Genomic DNA, 17,552 nt, shown 5'->3' on the forward strand with positions numbered 1-17,552 from the left:
TCCACGCATAAATCCACCCTGAGTGCGTCTTTACTAGACTGCCATACCATTTGGCAGCTAAATATGAAGTGGAGAAGCCACACAATGAAACATTTCAATCCCCAGGACCACTATTTAAGAACAGTTATTCCTCAGTGATTTTTCTTTCTCTTCCTTATCTGTTCACTGCAGGGACTTTCTCCAGATCTAACAGTTCAGCTACTGCTTCATTTTTAAATTGAGAGGCTGGGAGCAGGAGTCGTTGCACTGTTTCCTATCTCAATTTCAGGACACGTATAACTGGAAAACAAGGTATTACTGCAGGCTGAAAGTGCCTCCAACAGTAACACCAACAGCACGGATGCGGTGGCAAGGGCTGTCGCACATCCTGGTTGTTCACCCTGCCAACAACTACACCGCCAAGCTTTCGGTCCTTCTGTAACTTGTGTCAGCCAAGCACGCTCAGGGAGCGTGTGCTTATCTGTGCAACAGTTTCCCCTCACATTTGCTGCACGTACGTGCTCAGACAGAGCCCAGCCGCAGACATTTGGACACATACAGAACTGCATCTCCGTTGCTGATTGTTCAGATGCCATCTGCTCGGGAACGAACGTTGCTATCAGTAATAGCTGCTTGGAGGCTTCCGAGAAGCTCCTCTGGTGGCGAATACAGGTCTCATGGGACAGAATTCCCATGCAGCATAGCTGCAGCCAACAGGAATTTAATTCCTTGCCGGAGCTGAGGGAGAGCTGACCCCTCTCCAAGTGAGGCAGTGTCATGCTCCACAAATAAGCTTCCCTTGCATTGCTGCACTCCATCAATCACGGTGATAAATGGGATCTCAATCTGCAGAGGCATTTACTCGGCACTTCTCGATTGCCGTGTCCCCACTCGATAGTGGCAGTTAGTTCGGAGCTTAGATGACGTGTAAGGAATTTACACAGGCTTAGTGTAGCTTTCAGTCTCCCTTCTCATAAGGAAAAATAAATGACTCTACTTCAAAGAGTCTCCTCACCTACTTGACATCAAATAGGCTGTATGTAGCTGCAGTTGTATTTGCCACAGAGAGCAGTAATCCACTCACCCATCCTTTACTGAATCGTTGCTTCAGGCAGGAAAGCCTGAATTCTTTGCAAGTTACCCTGATTTGTTCTGTGAAACTTCACGTCACTGAATAAAATGGTTTCCTTTCCTCAATTTAACTACCCATATCCTGTTTTCTGAAAATATTATCTCACTGAAGCACAAAAGAGACTTAAATGTCCTAGAGAAAAGTTCCTGAGTGTGTTTCATTAAGAAATAAAACTGCTATAATGAACATGGTTTTATTTTCTTCTGAAAGAAACTTGCTTAAGACTTTCACGAGTGGAGCAAAAACTTTTAGACATTCTGTCAGAGAGACCTCTTGCTACGTGTTTGTCAAAAATAACTCTCAAAAGCGAGCCCTGAAAGGGTACTTTTTCTAGGCTGTATTATTAATACATCATACACAAAAAATTCGGGTTGCCCAAGAAACAAACCTTGCGCAAGGGTGCTGCGACTGCATTCAGCTACATGGTCTGCACTGCTTTTCCTACAGGATTGCTGCCTCCGTTCAGTCACACAGATGGTTGGTGCTCTGGATAGTCAGCAGAGCGAGGTAGAGATGCAGGACTTCTGCTTAGTCTACTGCTAATGCTGTCAGCAAAATCCACATGTTATTTGCTGCGCGAGTCGGAAAAGTGGTAGCAAATTAAGAGGAGATATGACTTCACGGTCAGGGAGATAAATACTATTCTGGAAAACTGGACTGTATCCCTCGCTGTGCCATGCTGTCTCTATGTGACACAGGGCAAATCTTTCAAATCAGGTTTCCCCAGGCAGTCGTGAATTGTCCGCTCCTAGCCTTCCTTGCGTCTGCCTTGGGAACTGGGCGCTGAGGAGCAGAACTTCTCTGCAGCAGAAAGGCAAAGCAATTACACTTTCAACACCATTAGAATTATCTTTTGCATATACCATTCTTAAATAACGCTAACTATTCTGAAAATCATGTCAGAGGCATCTGAAACTAGTATCCGAAATTAACGGCCGCTTTTATCTTAATCTCTTTGTACCTTAGTTCCCTACCTGTGAATCAGAGATAACAACTGCTCATCAGTTACCGCTTGTGAAGCACACGACTACTGTAATGAGGAGCGTCCCGGGGAATCCCAGGGAACGTTCATATCGCCATGCTCAGACGAGGGTCCGAATAGCACGAAGTACCTAACATACACTGAATAGCAAGGACAGAACAAAACTACTGTGTAGCTGCATCCTGCACACCAAGCGACACCAGAATCCTGTTAGGAGCATTATACGAGACGTAAGCTCGAGGGGCTGAACTCAAGTCACGTGGCACTTGATGCACTTGTTTGGTTTTATTCAGTTTGCTGGCTTTTAAAAAACAAAATTCATGTTTTGGTACCACGCGGAGACGGGACCCGTTCTCCCACTGCACTGCCCTCTGCCACGTGAACTAACGCAGCGACAGCGAGGAGTGACGGGCTGTTGCACGCAGGGGCCTGGCGCTAGATGAGAACGAGACGCAGCGGGCTTTCTCGGCCAGCTTGCTGACGAGCAAAGGGACAGTCAACACGGGGAACCCTGGGCTGCACTCCAGGTTTGAGAGGACGCGTACTCAAGCAATCACAGATCCGAGCACAACTCCCCCTCAATGCCCAATTCCGTTAGAGCACCTAGCAAACAGATAGCGACAGACGTAGACCGTGCGACTGTAGGGAGAAGGAGGGACTGTGGAGGAAGCAGACTATGGGATTAAATTATTTACTATGCTGGATTGACTTTCATTCTCTGAAAACTGACGGCTGCCTTATATGTGGCCAATATAGTAAAAGAGATGGATAAGAAAGGACAGTTCTTTAGCAGTTCTTTAGACACTGCTCAAGAAAAACGTTTGTGAATTAACATCCTTTTAAGAGGATGCTCTGACTAATCAGCCACAGGCTCGCCAACATACAGAGGTGATTCCAGAGAAAACAACTCTGCAGCATGTATGATGTTTAGATGTGATCATGAGGCTCTTTAACCAGCAGGGAGTCATAAATATCCAGATGTTGGGCTACATCCTGATGGTTACAGTGTGTGCTGGCAAGAAGAGAAAGTGTTAGAAGCAGGCAGTTCTCTGTGCAGTTATCAAAGGAGACAGAACATCAAGATCGCAACTCTGCCAAGATGAACAAAACGAACTGGCAGACACTCACTTAATACCGGCTAAAGCACAGTCTCCCTGAAAGGGCATCACTTGGTCCATTTTGTTCAACGTTCATTTGCAGTTCTCCCACCTGTGTGGTTAGTGAATCCACTGCTCTGCAGAAGGAGGAGAAAGCATATACTCCTACACGGTGCTTTAAACCAGATTCACATATGGCATCTTGCCTTGCTCCAGTAAGATGTCTCACAGTGTACTGGAGTATGTCACCAAAAGAGCATGCATGATCATATTCTGAACATCTGCACAATTTATTAGGTGTTGTACCCCTTTCTAGAATTTCAAGAAAGGGCAGCTTATTTTTTAGCTTGGTGAAACTTGGTTTGTGCGTGAAGCTTGGAAAAGTAATGCTACCGTTCTTTCTCCTTCACCACCACAAATTCAATTCCTGTTCTTGAAGCTTCAGTTTGATTTCCGATTAGAATATCACTGATCCCAAAGCAAGCCACTAAATCTACTGCCATGACTGCATGCATGCTCATCTACTTTCATATACAAAGTAGCTAATTTTGCAAGAAGAGATTTTCTGAGCTCTTGTGGTTTACCAAAGTGAGTGCCATGTATCACCCTTCCAGGCTCCAAGATTGGAGAATATGGTTCCACTGCGTGTTGCATATTTACAACCTTCTTTAACTGCCTTTGAAGACATTTCTAAGCAGCTGTTACACTACTTAAACTGAAGTAGTACAGGCTCCCTTTTTACCATATAAACTCATATTTTTTCCTTAGATTGTGGCTTAAGCAGCTGTCATTTATAGAACATATGTAGTTGAAGAAAAATAAATAAAACCATACTGTACACATAAGCAAAACAAAACCAGCAGTCCAAGCACAAGACTAAGAGTTAATACTTGTAGTTCCAAATCAGGCCAAATTGCCACGGTATTGAACCTATAGAGGAGAGCCTGAATATTTTAAGCCTTATTTGACAAGTCCCATCAAAATGACAATAGTATGCTGGTCTCAGTTCTGTTTAAAAAAAAAAAAAAAAAAAAAAATATATATATATATATATATATACACACACCTATTTAATATATTGTGAAAACAAGGCATAGAAAAGCTAAGCAAATAGTCCAAGGTGATGCTGCAGATCAGAGGCAGGGAAGGACTAGGAACAACAAGACCATGTTGGTCTTCAGGAGGAACTCGTCCCCTAAGTCACATAAAGTACCCCCTCTGCTATATTAAAAAATCTAAAGACAAGTTCTGTCATTAGCAGGCCTTCACTCCTCGCACCATGTCTGAATACAGCACATTCTACCAGCGGAGAATAATTATCAACCTATAGAGGGCAATGGAGGAAAAGAAAATGAAAAAGGCAAAAAAAAAAAAAAAAAAAAAAGGAAAGAAAATGCACCTGAAAAAGGCAATCCATTTTCTGAATTAAGATCAAGTATTTATATTTTGTATGTGTCAGTTAATCAGATATATTCTGCAAAGAGACTGGACCAAAAATGGCAGGTCAAGACTATAAACAGGGTTCTTCAGCTACAACTTACATATGGGATGTACCAAGCCCTGAACTATGGAGAGCACCCAAAGTTTTGGCCACTGAGCCTAGCTGCGACAGTCAGAAAGGACCCCATCAATTAAATCAGGCTGCAGTGCAAAGTGGTACAATGGCTTGTGCAGGAGGCATAATTTCCTTTTCTGTGGCACAGCAAGCCCACCTGAGGTGGTCACTGTACACAACAGACCATCCCTCCATTGCAGAAGTTTGCTTTCTGAACTCCTGCCGCTTCCTGCGCTCACTGTATACAGTTTGCGTAGCTCAGCAAGCTATCACACCCACCTTCATGTCCTCTAGGAGAGCCTGGGGATCTTCGATACCTTCTGGAACACACTTCTTGTTCTCCGGGAGAGATTCAAGCTTTTCCACCAGGGCTTTTAAACCCTTCAGTTCAAACTCTGTGAGGTGAGTCCATTTGGTTGAAACTTCTGTAGCTGGAGACCCTGTTGGTGTTTTGGGATAGTCCGTGGGGGTCGTTGATTTTACGCTGTCATCTGACTCATTAGACAAAGTTCTTTTTAGGTATCTCATTACTGTGGCTTTTTGTTTTCTCCCTGTACCCTCCTTCCCTTCTGAGTGTGTGCTGTTGGGTGAGGAGGAGCCATCCACCAAGGATCTGGAGTTCTTATCCAAGCCGTCATCCTTCTCCTCCCGGATATGGGCATCACAAGATTCTTCATCCATGTCTAACCACGAATCCGATGAATAGCTGTCTACGCTGCGTTTTCTTTTTGCATCTGAAAGTTAGAAAAAGAATGCTGAATCTTCACCCAATGTAATTTCCAGCTTACACACTCCTACCACTGGCTCTAGGAGCTGCCTATTTAAAAAGGCACTGGATAATGCCTTTTAAGTATGTGACAGAAATTGAGTTTATTCAGCCAATTTTTTTTTGCTGTTTTTTGTTAAAATCTACTCAGTTCAAATGACTGAGAAAAGTTTAGGGAAAAAATATGCTTTTTTCAAAGCTTCAATCCTCCATGCCTTCAATTAAGAGTAGGCAGAACTCGTAAGTCACACGCAATTAACTTTCCAGCAAATCTGAAAGAGACCAGATTCGGAAATCTTTACAGCTTTAAGACAAAAGTCTACACAGAAAGAGGAGGGGGAAAAATGATGGGAGGAAGCATGTTAAAATGCTGTACATCATCATTCTTCCAGGAACTCTGGACAGGACAAAGTCATCTTCTCAATACTCTTTCTCTGTGCAAGGATCTGTTGGTAAAACAAGAACTACCACTTGCTACAGGGCAAGGAATACTATACAAAATTTTTAAAGCACCGCACAAATCATCATTGTTCTTTTGAGACAGAGAAGTACAACTACACTTATTTCACAGGTAAGAAGCCTAAAAACACTGAAAAATGAAGCCACTGACCCAGAATCACATGGTATTGTTATATTTAATGCAGTCCCTGATGCATTCTAGGTACTTCTCAGTTTGAGTCTAAAGGACTATTCATCTCAGCTTTATACAAGGTTTTCCCCCTAAAAAATCCTCACTGTTGCCCAAATCAGTGCAACTGAGCAGTGAAAGCAGTGCAGGAAAGTAGTGGCCAGGGTTCCCTAAAACATTGGTCTTTTCATGCTTATTAGACCCAATTTTCTTTACTAAGTGAATGACATTGAATGCAGGCTAGCAACAGCAAGGATTTCCGCAGAAAACACATGGCAGCACCCTTTAGTTAATGTGAATTTTAATACTGGCTGCAGTGGATATGAGATCAAGCTGTAGACAAAGAGCACTCTGCAAAGGAAACAGAAGTCATACAGAAAAAACAAGTGAACAATTAATGAAAAGTTTCTTTCATAGCTTCATTTTCTTATTTTCAGCATGCCAAAATCCTCAGTGCTTTCATGCTTTGCAATGCAGTAGTTTTGGATTAGGACAACGTGAATCACGTCTAAGGAAGGATTAAACGAACATTAAAGAAAAAAAAATAGCATCCGGTTGTTTAACAGAGAGTTTCAAAACAAACGCTGAAGCCCAGCTTCAAGCTTGCAAATTCATTCTTATGACAGCGAAGCTCCTTGTCTCTTGCACAGTCTATGCCATCTTCTCACAAAATGTGTGTGCTATTTGGCAGCTGGGAAACACAGATGCAACAGGTAGTGGTAAATGAGCTATCCTGCGGCAGCTTTCTTAGCTGCTTAACTTTGCAATTTCAAATAACAAACCTGTGAGATCAGGTGCCCCCATGTGCACGAGTGCCTGAGAGAAATGAGTTGGCCACTTTACTTGCCATTTCTCAGGGCAAGCGTGCTAATGTTGCAGGTTCTGCAAAAAATCAAACATCTACTCCAGTTTACTCCTCCAGGAGCATCTGAATTTTTCCTCAGAACCAAAACAGCTATAAAACTACTTCTGAAAGGCATATTTAAGCTGAAACGCCTGTGAACAGAGACAGCAGTCACCTAAAACAATATCAATTACTGGCAAGGGCAGACATAGAGAAGTCCCGCTCCGCTCGCAGTGAAGATGAAGTTCCTCTGCACACCCCTCCGTTAAGGCTTTTACCATGAAGCACCACACACTGCATGCTGTGTGTTGAGCTGATGGCATGCCACGCTCCAAAGCGGCCCCTCCTCTCTGGCCTGTGCTAAAACATCCCCACCCTTCTCCTTAGAAAAATAAGCAGGATTAGAAAATATCATAACCAGAAAATTTAAAAAACACTAGGTTATCTAACTTATTTACACTTTTTTCTGTCCACAGTCGTTAGTTCACTTATCCCATCTCAAAGGGCTATTATGACCAACCCATGTCATTCTCCCATGTTACAGCTGAGGAAATATGCTTGGGAGAAAGAACGATTTGCTCATTGTCACAGATCAGATCTAGGGCAGACGCAGGAATGGGAACCCAGTCTCGGGTTCAGGGCTGGAGCCCTTTCTCTAGGCCACGCTGCCTTGGCTAACTATTTTACAATCGATTGAAGTGCAAGAGCCTAGTCTAGATGGGAGATGATGCTGGGGAAAAGCAGAAAAAGGTAAAAGCTGCTGTGTGCCCCCAGTACTAGCACAGTGTCATTAATTGAAACTGGTGTAAATCTGTACAAAGAAAATTACGTTTCTCTCTTCCTATGCTGTGGCTCTGCTGAAACAGACTCCAGGAACTGACGGCTGTAACTGGGGCAAATCATAAGTGTAGATAAGGCCTAAGGAAAGAGGGGGGGAGGATCACGTCATGGAAATGTGAATAATTCACTGCAAGTAATGCTCTGGTGCTAAGAGAAAACAGCCTTTGAGAGAGGCCTCCACTTTGTCTCTTGCTCTAATTTATGGAAACAAAAGGCAAGAGAGAAGGTGTGGAGCATCACAGCATACCGGGGAAGCCAGCACGCATGGGGCCCGGCACTCCTGTTCTTCCAGCTGCAGCTCCTTTTTCTGCTACAGACTGTTGTGCACGAAGCAGGCAATGCTGTGCCAACTACGCCTGGCTATGGACAGACAAGCAGTAAGTATAATCATGCACACAAAAAATAATCTAAATCTAACCTCTGGATGAATCAATACCAAACAAGTGGCCTGTTCTTTGCAAGCTTGAGAGTTAAATGGTGCTGGACGTAACTCTACCTGTAGGAACAGGGCACACTAATAACCTGCAGTGAATCAGGTCGAAGAGTATCACGGCCTATTCCGGAGCATTAGAACCATCTGCTGCTGTTAATTTAAAAAAACAAAAACAAAACCCCCAAAAACAAGAGAATCAATAACGGAAGGATAATTTCAAGAGCAGGGAAGTTCAAGTTTGTTTTCAAGTGTTTGGTTGTAATGCAAATGGTAATGACTTTTATTTAATGAAAACAGCATCTGACTCAGAGCTACCCTGTGCTGTGAGCTAAAGCCCAACCCAAGCGTAATTTGCATTTACTTTAGTGATAAGTACATTTTAGCATGTCTCCCCTTCCCAATCTTGGGCTTTGCTTGCTACAGCTAGGAATTGCTAGGCAGCCCCCAGCATCGCACTGCTCCTCTAGCCCCACTCATAAAAGGGGAGCTTCCTAGGCACTTTGCCTGTTGGCAGCATTCTTCTCTTTGGGCTTTTCCTTCCATAGCGGCATCCCTCCATGCGCCTGAGGGTGCATCAGCAGCCTGGAGTATGGGGAGACTCACAAAAATAGCAAAGAGGGATCAGTGTCCTATTAATGTGAAAGCCTCGCCTGCTGCCTGCCAGAGAGAGGGAGCTGAAGGCTGCAACTAGAGACTCTCTGGTAAGTTCTAGTAAGAGATTTATCATTTTTTGGAGCGTGCAAAGGTCCACCCCCAGTCTCGTCTCCATTAGGGATATTTGTACACAGCTGAAGAGACACCCCACCAATGCTACATAAGTTTCAAACCGCACTGGCAAAACATATCCACTAAAGCTTTACAGCAGGCTACAGGTTAGGGTTAACCAGCAAGCAAGGGGTTAATTCTATACTACCAGAGCTCCACTGACTTGGATTTTTTTGGTTTCGGAAGTCTCTCCATTGAAGAAAGGTCCTGCTAAGCGCAACTGTGGTTTCTTCCCCCAAGCCAATGCACCGGCCGATACTGCATTAGAACTCTTGCTTCAGCGGGGCTATCTGGTTTGGGCTTAAACAAACAGCCCTGGCAGACCTTCACCCCTCTTCACCTCAAAGCAAATAAAATCAGCTTACCCAAACCAGTAAGTAAGAACAAGGAACACAGGCTTGACCACAGGACAAAGAGCTAGAAATACCTTTTTTCCAACAGCAATCAACTTCCCCATGGGTCTGGGCAAATCACTTAACTTTCCTCACAGTTTATCCACTTGTGCAGGAAAGATAATTATACACAGTTTTCTTCTTTGGTGAGAAGCAGCTTATCATATTTTAGAACTTTAAAGAAAGGGCGGGGGAGGTATAATTATGAAATCTTTCTAACTTCTTTACAACAATCCAGCATGTAATATCTATCTTGCCATTCCCAGTTTCAAAACCTGGCACTGTGACTTGGGAGCAGCAATTTTACTGGTCTGCTAAAGGCAGGAATGACATTTTCACTAGCAGAAAAAACTGAGCACACTGGAAGTATAACACTGCATGGAGCATCCCACACAGAAATCACTCAGTATAATCCAGTACCTGTCCTATCAATAAGCAAATCCATTCTATCCTCTGAGACAAAGGGGAAAAAAAAAAAAAGCACAGCTTCTTCGCCATCCCAGAGGGCATATCTTCTTTATCCGTCAGGCTTAGTATACAGTTAGAGCCATCCTGTTAAAATTTTAGCAGTGGGAATCTTAAAAGCTGCAGGCTACAGAGAAAGCCTATTTCTGATAGCCCAGTATCTTCTCCCAATTACTCTTTGTCAGCTCACTCTCAAGATCCGTATCTCACTGAAGGTCAATTGTGGTTGAAAACACCCAGTACAGACTCATTCATGATAAGAGTAAAAATAATGAAGACATATCCATCCTGAAACAGTGCATGTTCAAGCCTAGTAGGAAATCCAAATAGGATGCGTTTTTGATTCCAGCTGACAGGACAAATGTCACAGTTGAGATGGACAGGGAAAAGAAAAAGCGGAGAAAGATAGAGAGAGAGAGAGAGAGAGAGGGGAAGAGAGAGAGAGAGAGGGGAAGAGAGAGAGAGAGAGGGGAAGAGAGAGAGAGAGAGGGGAAGAGAGAGAGAGAGAGGGGAAGAGAGAGAGAGAGAGGGGAAGAGAGAGAGAGAGAGGGGAAGAGAGAGAGAGAGAGGGGAAGAGAGAGAGAGAGAGGGGAAGAGAGAGAGAGAGAGGGGAAGAGAGAGAGAGAGAGGGGAAGAGAGAGAGAGAGAGGGGAAGAGAGAGAGAGAGAGGGGAAGAGAGAGAGAGAGAGGGGAAGAGAGAAAGAAAGAGAGTGCTTTTATAGCAGCCTGTGATTGCTGTCATGTCATCATTCCCCGAGCATTCACCCTTCTGTGAAAGAGAAAAGAAAACTTCTGCCTGAAGTTTTTGGGGCCAGATATTTAGAAACTAGAAATACAAAGGTCCATGTTATTTGCTATACGAGTGTATAACTAAATTGATAGAGGTATCACAATACACTCATAGCAGTGAATTTTCATGCGTACCCAATATCTTTAAAGGGTCATTCTGAATTTGTTCACCTTCATCTCAAAGTAAATAAATAGCACGTAATGAAAAATATAATATGAAAAAATATAAAGATATCTGTAAAACACAAGTGATGATGAACTTGGTTTCCAGAGATCCTGTTCTCCTATGTGAAAAAAGAGATTACTGTGCTGATAGAGATCATCCCTGGAGAATGCAGAAAACTATCACCCTGTAAATCCCAGAGACCACAGCCACCATTCTGCGTTCTTGCTGGAGAATGTCCTCCTCCTCAGGCATTAGTCAAGTCTGTTGCTCCTTAACTTATGAGATCCAATAAGATTGTTGCATCAGAAAGTATTTAAAAAAACAGCACAACTCACAGTTGAAAAATAGCAAGTTTTAGCAGCCAAAAAAAAGAAAGGCAATAAGTAGACATCTAAAACAAATTATGTCAAGGCAATTATATAATAAAATAGGGAAAAATAAGAAGCTGTTAGAAACATTAAGCCTATTCAAGAGAAATTTCTGAAAAGGAATACAAGGGTGTGAAGAAGCTTTTCTTAGACCAAGAAGGACAGAAGACAATTAAACCTAATGAGGGGCCTGCAGAGAGGTTAGATGCTTTGTTTCATTACTCCTTATGGAAGATGATGGGAAATTCTTCATCAAGGAATACTCTCTCATGGGTAATCAAGACACTACTTGCAGATAGATAAATCTCTGTGGAAGAGAGGAGCACGTAACAGTTTAAGGACCTGAATAGTTCTGAAGAAAAGCTTAAAAAACGAAGAAGCGGCATCTTAATATCTAACTTCATTTGGACCTACCATCCCACAGCAGCTGAATGAACATTAAGATACAGACACCACAGAACAAACAAACAAACGTTATTCAGGGATTACAGTTCATGGAGATTTATCCTGAGTCAAGAGGCTAGACACTTAGACTAGTTGAAAGGACAAGCAAATATTTGAAATAGTATTACCTGAGCAGAACAAAACAGCACAGCTTTCTGAAAGTAAATAATGTACCTTTACTCCTGTAGAAAATTTGATAAATACCAAAGAAAAAGATCCAGAAGATACAGTAGATCTGGGCCTCAGAACAGCAAGTCCCAGCTAAATAATTATTTTAAGGTAAGATCCTGCCAGGAAATAAAAAGCAGTTTCTGACCAAAAAAAAAAAAAAAAGCATAAATCTCTCTCTCCTAGAGAGAAAGGCCCTAGATGACAGTGTGAGACATTTTATCAGCCTGCTCTTTAATACTCTGAAGTCAAGAAGTAGCAGGCAGGTGGATGAACTATCCACTGTCAGTAGATACCTCTTTGGTAAACTGGAAGTCCCAATCCATTCAGGACAGTACCAACTGTTCAGGATCAGCCCAGCCACAACCTCCCAGCACCTACCTCGACTCAGCACTACTAGCCACACAGTAGGGTGGCTGCAAGTCAGATTAGCTCATCTATCCTACTGATAACAAATTATTCAATTTTTCAGTAGGGTTCATTTTCAGTCAGCTCACCGAACTGATCCAGCTCACCGGGCAGCTGCACAGTCACCAGAGCCCACAAGAACAGGATCATTTTGTGAGGATAGCATGTTTCTTACATTAACTTAAAATGACCATAGAAACATGCCCAATTAACAGAGAAACAGTTTAATTTTCACCCTCCAAGAGGCCAACAATTCAAACCACCACAGGAGACAACAAGGCCTAGACAATGTTACCACCAAACCATTTTCCAAACAGCCAGGGTCCTTTCACTGATGCCTTTGCAGTTGACAGTCTTTGGTTATGCACAGCAATCCTCTTCCCTCTAGGCACTGGACATGCATGGTTCCCAGTGAGCTTTCACATGATTTGAATATCTCTCAGCTAGTAACTGGACTGAGACATATTTCATGGGGATCACCAAATCATTATCAGTAATCACCGAGCTGGGCTTGAATTCACACTAGTGATTTAGCTGGGAAAGGTCTCATCTCAGTATCCTGAGCCATCCACCCTCCACATCTAATTTGTTCTGAAATTACACCTCCGTGATCTGGCACCCCTGCCTTACTAGTGGGAAGAGCCTCTTCCCAGAACAGCAGCCAGTGGTTTGATAACAGGATGTTGCTCCTTATTTTCCAAGGAATGCAGTAACAGAGCTTTGTCACTGTGCTGTTGAAGTGCTAATCTAAAGGGCTAAATTCATCCTTTCCTCTATGATAACCTTGTATAAGGAGAAAAATTCCTTCACACAGAGCGTCCGACTTACTGACCCTTCAGACCAGAGGTGCACAGCACAGAGGTGCAAAATGTGAAGCACTCAGATTCCCAGGGACCGCAAGAGATTTCCCTGCCCTATCTACACAGACTATTAGCTCCCTCAGGTTATTCTTGGTCAGTGAAACTTGGTGAAGAGTGACTCTGCCCCATAACTTCTTCAATCCCTCCTACTGAAAATTATGCTGCAATTAGGTGATCATTTCCTTCCTCTGCCCAGAACCTGTGGCAGCTCCAGACATGCCAGGTTCCCACCAAGTGGCATCTCAGGGAGCGGGAGGCAGAGAAATACTTCAGTCCTCCTCCGCACTTAATATGCGTCAGTTAGGATTTAGCTGGTACTTGTGCTACTTTCAGCCCTTCTGTGCTTAAAAGCAGGGAGGCAACATGGCCCACTGTCTTGTTCCATTAACAGGGAGGGGGGAATAAAGAGAGGGGAGTTCAGCAAGGCAACAACTGGGATTGTAACACATTGATGTAAAGCTCACATCAGTGTCAAGGCAATGCCTTCCTGCTTCAGACACATCTATCCACCTCTGCCATGGTCCATTTTCAGCTATTGTTTTAAAGATTTCTTTGACCTCCCTGCACTTAAGTTGTAGATCATTTAGATTTGTATGGGTGTTTTCTTGTTTTTGTTTATGTTTTATGTTTTTGTTTTTCTTTGAAGAACTACAAGTCAGTCACCAAACTGAGAGAACTACAGAAGAGATTAAAGAAATAGAAGCCAGATTTAGTGACGGTAATGCATTCTGTAGATGCAAAGTGCTATAAAAGGACTAAGTATCCAACCCACCAGAGCATATTTGCAATGCATACATTTCTGGCTACCCTAAGGTACTGTGCCAAACACGACAGTAAATCCTCAACTGTTTGGCAGATCATCTCAACACAAACATTGCTGGAACCAAGAAATAAATGCATCCAAAAATTATTTTTCCAGGATCCACTTTCTAAGGCAATACTCAATATATACCATGTGAATTAGGTTGGTAACTTTGTTGAAATGCTTGAGAGTCAAATCCTCCCCACCCAAAAAATAAAGAAATAATTCATTACAATTTCTACAGGTCCACAATTTAATTTATAATCTGCTTTGCAGAAACCAAAGCAGTAACTAGCCTCAGGTGCTAGCATCAGTTCTGAATACGCACTCAAAGGATTCACTCACCAATTAACATTGATTCTTTCTGGTACTCTTTGCTGAGGTGGCAGCGCTGGGTCACACAGGACACGTATCTCTCCAGAACATACCAGCACATTTCATAGTAGAAAGGATAACGGAATTTGGCATGCACCTGAAAGCAAGATTGAGACTGTCAGTCCATGGGGAAGGGAGAGAAGTTTGCAGCACAAGGGCCAGGCATCATTCTCATCATGTTATCAAGAGCACAAACAGTATGCAGCAGGGGGAGGGGAGCGAGGGTGGGCGCCGAGCGCGACGTATGCCTTCAGCATACACAATGAGGAGCCTGCCTGCCTGTCTGCCATGATAGCATCGTTTCTTGGTTCACTAATTTGTATCCTCTTGGGGTGGTGGGAGAGGAAAGGGTTTGTGTTCTTGTGAAATCATGAAACTGATGGATGGCCCCTAAGGTATTATTTACCTACTGTATAAACATAGGGTGGTCACATACAGATGTTAGTTACTAAAATTCAAGTTAAAATAAAGGTGGGTTGTTTTGATTTCCTAAACACTATCACATGATTTATCAAAATGACAGCGTTACCTAAAATGAGTCGAACAGGAAACATCTTTTTCAACTATGGTCTTCACAATAATTTGATTAAACAAATGAACGAACACAAATTCTTGATTGTTGGTAGATAAACATTAAGAGTAAAAGTCCCTCGTTTGGTTTACACTTAGTATTTCGATAGTAAGTTAACTTCTGCCACAAACAGAACAGAAAAGCAGGATTTTGTCAGATTCTGCCAAGCTATGCACTTTTCCTTACATCTCAGACCTGTTGTTCTCACACAAAAAGCTTATTCTCCAACACTGTATATTTGTGACAACATTTCATATTCAGAAGAAAAGTGAGTTTCCTTCCCTCCTCCCAGTTTTCTATATACGGGAGGTCACTGTACCAAGGAAGAAACCGGGAGGCTCCTAAAATGCAAGAACATATGTATATTTGTTGTGATTTGTTAAAAATGGATGCCATGCATCTTGCATGCACTTGTACTTACACTGTACAGTTCTTTCTCCTGGCAGCACAGAAATTTGCATTTTGCAGGCTTGCATGCACGCATTGCTCTGGGATTATCGGAACTGCTTTATAGCACATTCTATGCAGTTTAACTGCTCACCTAGCCAAGAGGTGTCCACCCACCTTTAATGAAATCTGGACTGCACCAGAAAGGATCATTATCTCAGACAGCCCATTTTTAAGAAGAAGAAGAACAAAAAGAAAACAAAACAAACAAAACAAATAAAACCCAAAGCAAAACCAAAAAGCAATGAAGTCTAAACAGACCCACTGCTCCTGGCATCTGGAAACTCAGATTTGGCTCTGCAAGGCAGACACTGCTGAAACACCTGCCTGGTGATACGAGCATCCACTTGAGCATACAGGTGTCTTACCAGAATGCCCATGTTTTAAAACTGTCCCCAAGGTGGACAGCCTCTGAACTTGCCCAAGGTGAACTTGCCTCTGCTCCCAGGGCACAGGAAACGTAAACACTTTTAGTAGTAAAATAAAATGTAATTAAGGGGAAACATACTATATTGCCCCACTAAATGTATCACTGCATAGTGTTTAAATACCCTGCAGCAAAACCCAAAGTTGAGATCTCAAACTCAGCACAAACGCAGCCGGCAAATCTGAACTGCGTGTTGCTATGGGTCATGCATCCAGTGATGCTGCACTTTTTCAAATGTCCCCCTGTGCTGTTTGTTATAAAGCATACACACACCAAAAAAAACAAAAAAAAAACAAAAAAAAGGGCAAAACCAACTAGCCAAACAACAGCCCCCTATATGCGAGAACATTTAACCCCAGAGCCTTTTTGCATTGGACAGGTTTTTTTTTTTTTTCCTTTTGGTTTAGTTTTGTGTCAGAAAGGGATCAAGTCACTTATCACTATTACGGAACACAGGGGAAATTAGCCATGCTAAAATATATGCTGATAAAGGAACTCAAATTTTTCCAAGAGAGCACTGCAGGAAACAAAATTTGCAAAGAATTGACTTACAAACAGGAAGCCGCCTTCCACCCCTCAGCCTTCAAAAGGTTTTCAGCCACATGCCTGGGAATATTAAAGACATCATTGCTCAACATTTGTTGACAGATTCTGAGCTTCACCAAATTTAGTTTTTACCAATGTTAATTCAATGTGAAAGACAAGGCAGTAATGCATGCAGTGCTCCCATTATGTATATCAATCTTTAATATTCAATTTGAGTTCCTAATTGCCTCACTATCAATGCTCCAACCCACAGCAAATCCCTCCATGCCTCTGTAATTCACTATTTGCCTGAGAAGGCTCTGCTTTTACAAACCTTCAGAAGAGCTACCATATGGAGCAAAAGATGCTGTGCAAAGATCTCCAATGCCTTTTGCCATTAAAGTCAGTCTAACGGTGCTTTAAAAATCTTTTCAAATTTGCCTTATGCGGAAGTAGAGAGGACTACATTATTTATGATATTCTTGGATATTTATACATTATAATGGATGTGAACTGTATTACGTACATGTCCATACATTTTTCATTGTATGCTTATGGTCAAATGAACTCTTATTTTGAAAAATAAAAACCTGAAATGAACATTTTTCTGTGATCAATTTAAAGTGTAGTATCTCATACGGACACTGCCAGAGGACTAAATCTCACATCAGCAGGGAAATAGAGTAGATCATCTAATAGGCATTTTCCAGCTCTAACTTCTATGATTAATAATTTACAATCCACTCAAAATTTTTTTTTTAATTATTCCTGTACAGTGAGAAAAATCCTCTCTGGAATATGATCCATTTCTTTAGTTCAAAGTGAAATTATTTCAGAGACTTATATCCCCCTTCAAAAACAAAACAAAAAACCCTAAGCATGTAAAGCACGTTTTCCTCAAGGAAGTATTAGTTTCTTCTATGTCCATTAAAATCATTACATACTCGTATTTAATTGCTCTAATTGCAATACTGAGAAACAATTTATGCTTTTTTATAAAAAATTAATCTATCAATTTTAAATACTATCTCAAAGTTCCAGAAAACAGATTCAGTAGCAAACACCATCATCTGTGAGTGACCACCTTACGTATATATTTTGAGTGCTTTTGTCCCTACACATGTTCTAATATTTCAGAGCGGTTACATTTAGGTGAGTTGAGAGCAAGTTTGACGCATTCTTCCTCGTCGGTGATATGGAGCTGGAACCCCCGCATGCCAAGACGATGAATCCCTGCACGGCAGCCTGCTCTGCGGTTATTCAAGCTGGTCTAGCAGAGAGCTAAACAGCTTGGCCTGTGTGACTGGCTGCTAATTGGCCTCTA

The 17,552-nt window shown here is 42.2% G+C and overlaps 1 protein-coding gene across 14 annotated transcripts in view; it reads right to left on the bottom strand.

Moving 5' to 3' along the window:
* KDM2B (lysine demethylase 2B) overlaps nucleotides 1–17,552 on the bottom strand; it is a 122,501-nt gene that overhangs the window by 43,217 nt on the left and 61,732 nt on the right. For all 14 annotated transcript variants that reach the window (XM_009666600.2, XM_009666599.2, XM_009666594.2 and 11 more), the window contains 2 exons: nucleotides 14,229–14,355; nucleotides 5,025–5,479 (listed from right to left, as the gene is read on the bottom strand). In XM_009666600.2, coding sequence (XP_009664895.1) covers nucleotides 5,025–5,479; nucleotides 14,229–14,355 — 582 coding nt within the window. The remainder of the gene's footprint in view (nucleotides 1–5,024; nucleotides 5,480–14,228; nucleotides 14,356–17,552) is intronic.

Source organism: Struthio camelus, chromosome 17, assembly GCF_040807025.1.
Source record: "Struthio camelus isolate bStrCam1 chromosome 17, bStrCam1.hap1, whole genome shotgun sequence".
Lineage (NCBI taxonomy): Eukaryota > Metazoa > Chordata > Aves > Struthioniformes > Struthionidae > Struthio > Struthio camelus.